The sequence below is a fragment of the Myotis myotis genome, unplaced genomic scaffold (assembly GCF_014108235.1).
Source record: "Myotis myotis isolate mMyoMyo1 unplaced genomic scaffold, mMyoMyo1.p scaffold_m19_p_3, whole genome shotgun sequence".
In the NCBI taxonomy this organism is placed as follows: domain Eukaryota; kingdom Metazoa; phylum Chordata; class Mammalia; order Chiroptera; family Vespertilionidae; genus Myotis; species Myotis myotis.
The window spans coordinates 110,891,217-110,898,832 of NW_023416335.1; the positions used below are offsets into that span (position 1 = coordinate 110,891,217).

Here is a 7,616-nt window from a genome sequence, read left to right on the forward strand (position 1 = left end):
TTGAGGGTTTTCCTGATGTTGCTCTGGAGCTGGTTCTGTAGATGTAAGAAGAGGACATGTTACCACCCTCACTGCCTTTTGTGTGCCTTCCAAAGGCACACTCACCCACACCACCCCCGGAGGCCTCCTCTTCCTGTCTTGGCCTCAGTGGGCTCAGGTGCTCCCGCTGTGAATGGAGGCACTGGGCCTGCTTTGGCAGGTAGGAGACTGGAAAGTTGAGCTGTATGGAAGCCAACAGCATCATCAGGCTGGGAAATTCTGGCGGTGCTGGTCCAGCCCGATGCTCAGGATGTAGGAAATGGCCCTGGGGAGAGAGATAGGTGAGCAGCAGAATGTGAGGCCTGCCTTTCCCTTCCACACGGCCCTCTCAGAGCACCACTCAGAGAGCCTGGGGTCCTGTGCCTGCTGCTCCTGCCCATCCAGAAGCCAGACCTACTCCTTGTCCACCTTCAGTCTGGCAGTCCTGGCAGAGATGGGCCTGGTCACCCAGGAATGGTTGGCAGAAAGCCCTCCTACCTGACAGCTCTGGATCAATGAGGGAACCACCTGTCCCCTTCTTCAGGGGAATCTGACATGTTCTCTCAGTGTCCCTGTTCCCTCCCATTAGGACTGAGAGGGCTGGTGTCCACCCTGTTCATGTCACTCATTGGCACAGAGTAGGTGCTTCAGGAATACTGACCAATGAGCAAACAAACGAACCCCAGGGCCTTCCTATCACCTCAAACTTTGGCTCCTGCATCTACATGCTGCCTAACTGACTAGCTGTCCTGTGTGGTTCTTTGCCTCCCACTGAAACTCAACTCCCACAGGGCGGTGTACACCAAGCTGCCACTGCGGAGGTTCTACCAGATTAGGGAGCAAGGTCCCGGGATAGGGGTGCAGACTGGGCTAGAATTAGGAGTGGAAGGCTATGAATTGTCTGAGGGCTGTCTGTCCACTGACCTTCCCACTCGCCCACACCACCCATATCCACTTGCACAGCTCTCTGACTCATGTCTTTTTTTCTAGGGAAGCCCTCCGACCTCTGCCTCTTGCAGAAATCCCACCATGAGTGGGATCCATGGTTTTGCCAACACCTTGAATTCACAGTCTCCATACTCCCCTCATGGATCTGAAGCAAAACTGACTCACGTTTTCTGCTGAACAGAGGTTTACCATCCTCTTCACAATACGCGAAGATGCAGCCATAGGGAGAGGAGGCCAGGAGGACGTCACATCAGGTGTTCTGTGGACACTATGAGCCTGTGCTGCCTAGTGGGACTGAATCGCTCCCTCCCAGAAGGAAGCTCTGGAGTGCAGGCTAGGGGTCTGCTCTGAGCACTGGGTTATGGTCAGTGCCTAGAAACATTTCTGTACCTGGCAGGGCTTCTAATATATTTGCTGATTGAATGAGCCCCAACCAGCCCCATCTCAGATTGCTGAGTGACCCTGGGCGCCACTGCTCACCCCTGGCATCTCTAATCTGGATTCACCTGGGACAGAGACCCCTAATAGTATCTCCAATCTCTTTGTAATATTAGAAAAGAGCTAAACCCAAGGCCCCAAAGAGAATCACAATTTGGCAGTGGCTTCTTCAACAGAAAGAGAAAATGACCAGTTGGTTCAATCACAGCCCCTCGAGCAGACCTCTCCACTGTCTAGGCTCCCAGAGAACACTTACCAGGGAGGAACCCAGGGAGTCCCTACAATAACCCTATGAGCTTGCTCCTGGGTTCACTGAGGTTTCAGAGGAACAAACACTCAGAGAGTTGCAGTGATCTGAAGGCAAACAGCCAACAGGTGGCCTGGTGAGCATGTGCTCTGGAGGGGGAGGGGCTCACCTGGTAAATAATTGGTCCCACAGCTGTTGGGTGGTAGCAAATGTTCTGTAGTAATAGACAGGAACGAAGGTGGGTTCCCTGCTCAGGTAATCGACCACTTTGTCTAGCCAGTGTGCCAGGGCGATATGCACCATAAAGGTCTATTTTATTTTTCCCTATGAGGCTGAAGTTAACTGGTAACCCTGAGTAGGTGGTGCTGGACCAGTTGGTTGGTTGGCAGCTGGATCCCAGGACTGGGCTTACTGGCCTCCATGTTCTGTTCAGAATGCTGCAATCAGAGGCTAGCCCTTGACCTCTGGCTACCCAGCTCTGAGTCTGGGCACAGGCTGGAGCTGGCTCCCAGGAAGCAGAGTCCTGGCTTTTAGGTAGGGTAGGTCTTCAAGGCCAGAACCCTTCTCACTGAGAATGTTGGGCATCCTGAGGCCAACACACATCTTCCATGATACTCCAGCTCAACACTGGCCTCCTGACTCCCACCCGCCAGAGCATTCTGGTTACTAAAGAGAGCAGTGAGGAGCTCCCAGTGAGGGGCAACCCCCTTAGGTTCCAGGCTGTGAGCACATTCTCTTTGGGTTCCCAGGGTCTGTGTCTGTAGTAAACTGAACTGTTCACAGAAAAGCAGCTGGGTCCTTCTGGTCTTGGCCAAGGCAGAGTGAAGGGCAGGGGGAGGGGCAGGGCTAGAAGGTGGGATTATTGTGTCCGAAGATGCAGATGGGGAAGTGCTTGACGTGGGAGGACCACTGGGCTGACAACTGGAAAAACGCCACGTCCTTCCACTCCACGCCATCGATGACGACCGGCAGCATGCTCTGCTGGTGCTTGGCCCTGCAAACCAGGCGACCAATGCCCTGGATGCACTGGCTTTGGGACTCCACATCCTCGTCCGTGGTTTTCTTGGGCGCCTTCTTTTTTCTCTCCTTGGTGACCACAGTCATGGACATGGCAGGTGTTGCTGTGCCCTCACCACTGCGGGGCAGCCTGCTGACCTGGACAGACTGGAAGAAGCACTTGAGTGTGTTTTTGGTGGTAGGCAGCTGTTTCTTCTCTGCGACTCTCTTCGTATCTATTGGCTGGACTGCTGTCCAGTAATCCACCTGCAGCTCCATCATCTGTGCATGGACACTCTGGCTGGTGGAGGACAGGCCCCCACTCATTGATGGGGGGGAGAGTGTGTTGGGTGAGGCCTTCCCGGTAGGGGACAGAAGCTCACCGGAGCATGAGGTGACTACATCATCTGAGCCTCCTGACATGGCTGCAGATGGTTCCACTCTTCCAACCTTCACTGCCCCCACAAAGGGGATGAGCTGTGTGGACTTTTCATTGGGGCGCTGCTGCTTGGACATGAGAATGGCCTCAGCAATGGGCAGCAGGTAGACACAGTTGGCCCCCGCAACATACTCAGAGATTCTCGACACAACGTCCTGTGTGTCCTGCAAGGTGTTCTCAGACTCCAGGTTGTTGAACATGTCCCGCCAGTACAGGTCCTGGAAGAAGTTCTTGTAGCGACAATCCATGGAACCCAGGTAGCTGGCCAAGGGGTGGGGACCCAGCGGGATGACCAGGAAGCGCATGTAGTCTAGCCATTGGGGTGGCTGCTGGGACAGCTGCCTCACGAAGACCCGCAGCACAGCGCTGAAGTAGGGCTGTGCCCCTGCCACCGCCATCTTCACAGGCGTCAGGGCCTGGGAATTGCAGTTGCAGTATCTCTGCATGTGTGAGACGATGATGCTGAAGGCCTCCTGGACGTCATCTGTGGAGCAAGTGCACACCACGGGCAGCGTGTGCCCCTGCAGGATGTCCGAAAGTAACTGGCCCTTCCAGTCGCAGGTGTTGACCAGGATGATGTTCTCGGGCATCTTGTCCTGGGAAATGAGGATGTTGTTGAGCTGGTCACACACGGGCTTCCTGGGGATCTGCCACTGGCTCTGCAGGTCTGGGCTCTCCTTGTCCAGTCTGTTGACCCACTCATTCAGGGCTGTGTTGCAGCCCCGGTGGCCAGCCTGCTTCCTCTTGGACCTGCTGGAGGGCATGACTAGAGACTTGGTGAAGCGCACTATGGATGGCAGCTTCTTGGTGAACCAACGCTGGGCAGAGGACCCTGCCTCCTGGTTGTCCTCCAGCTGTGCCAGCTGCTTCCCAGGGGAGCGAATTCTGTGGGCCATTGAGTCAGAGCCACTATCACTTGACATGCTGTCAAAGTATCGCCTGAGTTTGGGCTTTGGGGTGCTGGGGACACTGATATCATCCTCCATGTCTAGGCTACTGTCACAAGAGCTCAACACAATGTCATACCGATGGTCCAGAGCCTTCTCCACTTTGGGGACATGCCTCACAAGGGCCTGTTCTGAGGATACGACCTTCTCCGACACTTGGGCCATGAGCATAGATGCCACGGCTTTCTGGTGGTAATTCTGTTGCCTGGTCATGCACCTCCTTCTTACTATCAGATTCCCTTTGTCCAAGTTATTCTCCTGGGACTGCCTGTGGACGGCATTGTGGCTGGCCGCCTGCTCAAAGAAGCAGCTCTCAGATGTGCTGGCGAGGTCGTTATGTGAGGTTTGGGCCTTAGTGCTGTCCGGCATGGCAGTGGCCTCCTGATCGATATGCTGGCGGTACAGGGAGGCCATTCGAATCTTCGTGGTGGGTGTGCTGTAGGCCACAAGTTGGGAGTCACTGTGGCTTGGCTGCTTGCCTCCCGGGGCCCTCGCGTTCTCAGGCAGGTGGGCCAGACTCAGAGGCTCCTTTTGGATCCTGGTGCTGTGGAGGCCCCGCATCTCCATCGGCAAGCTGGAGTCTGACAGGCCTTCCATGTATGGCCTGAGCTTGGGACTGGGGCTGCTGAGGACACTGTGATTGTCCTTCATGTCTGGGCCGCTAGACAGGCCTTCAAAGTATGGCCGAAGCTTAGGTATGGGGATGCTGAGGACGCTGCCATCGTCCTCAGTGTCTGTGCCACTGTCACTGGGGTTCGGCAGCATGTCATACAGGAGGTCCAGGTCCTCCTCCACCTCTGGGACATGCTCCCCATGGTCCTGCTCAGGGTCCAGGACCTCCTCCGAACCTTGGACTGTGCGCAGCCATAACAGGACTTTCTGGTGGTAGTTCTGTTGCGTGGTCAGGGTGCTCCTTGTGAATATGAGAGTCCCCTCATGACAGTCACCCTCCTCCTGGTCAGCGGTGTGGTAGCTGGCCTCCCGCTGCGAGAAGAAGCTCTCACACATGCACTCAGAGTAGTTGTCCGAGGACTCAGCCTCGGGACTGGCTTGCCTGGCGCTGTCCTCCTGGTCGATGGGCGGCATGGACAGGGAGGACATCTGGATGTTGTCCACCTTGCTGGTGGGTGTGCTGTGGGCCACAAATCCATTGTCCCTCTCACTTGGCTGCTTGCCTCCCAGGGCCCACGAATTCTCGGGCATGTGGGGCAGACTCAGAGGCTCTGTTTGGGTCCTGTCACTGTGGCTGCTCCACATCTCTGTCTGCAAACTGGAGTCTGACAGGCCATCCAAGTATGGCCTGAGTTTGGGCCTGGGGGTGCTGAGGACGCTCTCATCATCCTCCAGGTATGGGTCACTTTTCCTGCGTTTCCCCATCATGTCAGACCGAAGGTCCCTCTCTGACACTTTGGACCTGTGAAACAGCGCCAGGACTTTCTGCTTCAGGTTTCCTCGTATTGATGGCCGCTGCTTCTTTGGCTCCCCCTTCTCCAAGGCATCCTTGTCCAGGTCCTGTCTGTGCTTTCCCCTGCCGCTGGCCTGCAGCTCATCCTGCCCCTCGTAGTTACCTGCCGACTTGGCCTTAGGGCTGACCTGCATGGCACTGTCCTCGTGTTCCATGGGCTCACTGCACAGGGAGGAGATCCAGATCTCGGCCACCGTAGTGGAGGATTCCTTGATGCTGCGAGAGAGGCTCACCATCTGGCCACACCTGGGGTTTCGCTGCATGACGTCAGCCATGTGGATGGCGCCAGAGGCCAGTGTCTTGTAGCCCAGGACGTTTGTGTTCTTAGAGCATTTCCTCTGCTCCAGCATGATCAGGAGCTTGTTACCTTCTCCCTTGAGGAAGTGGTTGTACTGCAGGGAGAAGGTGAGCGCCAGGTTGGTCTGCACTGGTCTACTGCGGGGCAGCACAATCTCTTGGGACCTCAGGATGCCCTTGGAGTCCCGCATCCTCACGGAAATTACCACGGAGTTGAGGTCCTTGGCCAGCTTCTTGAAGATCACTAGCTTCGTTACAGTGAGACTACACCACCTGGGCACGCAGCTGGGGCTGGAGCAGTCCACCTCCCAGGTGGCGAACAGGTTCTGGGGGACCTGTGTTTTGAGCACCGTGGACGTGCTGGCCAGGCCCACAGTTCGTGAGGAAGCTGCAGCTGCTGGCATCCTACCGGACCTTTTCCTACTCAGGGTTGGTGGTTTTTTCTCCTGTGGTGGGACAGAGGAGGGACATGATTGGTGGCAAGAAGTGGGGCATGAGTGATCGAAGGAGAGTGTGGCCACACAAAAAGTGGCCACTCGCTAATCTGTGATTAGGTCAGGGAAGGCCTGGGTGATGGTCTTTTAACCTCAGAGACCTAAAGTTATCACAAAGATGCTTTGAAATTAAAACGTTTTAACTAAAAGCTGTTTACGGTGGGTCGCTGGGTCCTAGGTTGGAATCTTCTGCAAAAAAGGTCATTATTTACCTTAACTGAGACTGTCTACTGTCTTTTGGAATCTACAAGAACATAGCTTTGGAACGTCAAAGGAATTTTCCTTTTTTTTGGATACTCTGTGCTCTGTGGAGACCACAAATCCCCTCATTGTTATTGAGTTCATTGTTGGCTGTTCTGTCCTATATCCCCCTATGGGAAAGAAGTATGTGTCTGTCATTTCACTTTTCATCCACTCTATCACCAATGGATTTCATGCAACTCACATACATCGCCACTTCTGACCGGAATATCTAAAATAAGGTGACAACTGCCATTCTCCAGAGCATTATTTCAATCCATTGAGGTTTTGATTCAAGGCAAATGACCATTTGGCTCAGATAAAATCTCAACAACTGTTCACAGTTTTGAATGCTTCTTACATGGACATTTACTTGGCACAATACAGCAGGATCCCAGAAAATCTCACCCAGCACCACCCTGCAGACCTACACCTGGTGCTGGCAGCCAGCAAAGGGTCCATTGACGCACCAGTTCCCTGCCTGCCGGTGAACTTGTGACACTTGTCTGTTGGATTCAGGACCTTCCCTTGCTTGTGTTGCTGACTTTATTGGAGCCATATTTTGTAATACTCTTGGTGGAACAAAGGTTAACAGTTGATAGATCCCAGGCTATGGAGAGACAGGAGGGAAAATGGGACTGGTTTTTCCCCCTGGCTTTTCTATAGGATTTGCCTTTTGAGAGTCTGGGCAAACACCTTAGCTGTTTAAGTGAGAGCTGATCTTGTTCAGCTCAGAAGATACAGGGGCACATCCTCCTTCCTGCATGAATCTCAGATGTTCTTAGACAACTGAGGATCTTTGCGGATGTGTCAGAGGTCATTCCTCATGACATGCAGGAGCCCCATAAGGAAATTCCCACACAACTGCAATTAAACTAACTGGCTCTTCAGGGGGAGCACTAATGAGGTTTAGTCCACCTGTGCTGGTAGCCCTTCTGGTTGTTGTAGTCAGCAAGGAGAGAAACTGAGGCACATAAGAAGGTTGAATGAGACTCTAGGGGAGTGAGCAACTTGCAGCTCAACCCATAAAGCAACAAACTTTAACCCACTACATAACACTCCTAGAAACTGTGCTGAGACTCTGCAG

The 7,616-nt window shown here is 54.0% G+C and overlaps 1 protein-coding gene across 2 annotated transcripts; it reads right to left on the minus strand.

Annotated features, from left to right (window-relative positions):
- Nucleotides 1-2,392: 2,392 nt before the first annotated feature.
- LOC118651165 (phosphofurin acidic cluster sorting protein 2-like) lies at nt 2,393-6,232 on the minus strand. Of its 2 annotated transcripts, XM_036300051.1 has the most exons (3): nt 5,439-6,232; nt 5,197-5,203; nt 2,393-4,873 (listed from the first exon to the last, which is right to left on the minus strand). In XM_036300051.1, the coding sequence occupies exons 1-3, from the start codon at nt 6,197-6,199 to the stop codon at nt 2,498-2,500; spliced, it is 3,144 nt and encodes a 1,047-aa protein (XP_036155944.1). In that variant the 5' UTR covers nt 6,200-6,232; the 3' UTR covers nt 2,393-2,497. The 2 variants fall into 2 exon arrangements, with proteins under 2 accessions (XP_036155944.1, XP_036155943.1); XM_036300050.1 differs by lacking the exon at nt 5,197-5,203 and having other exon boundaries at nt 2,393-4,943; nt 5,457-6,232.
- Between the last annotated feature and the right edge of the window lie 1,384 nt (nt 6,233-7,616).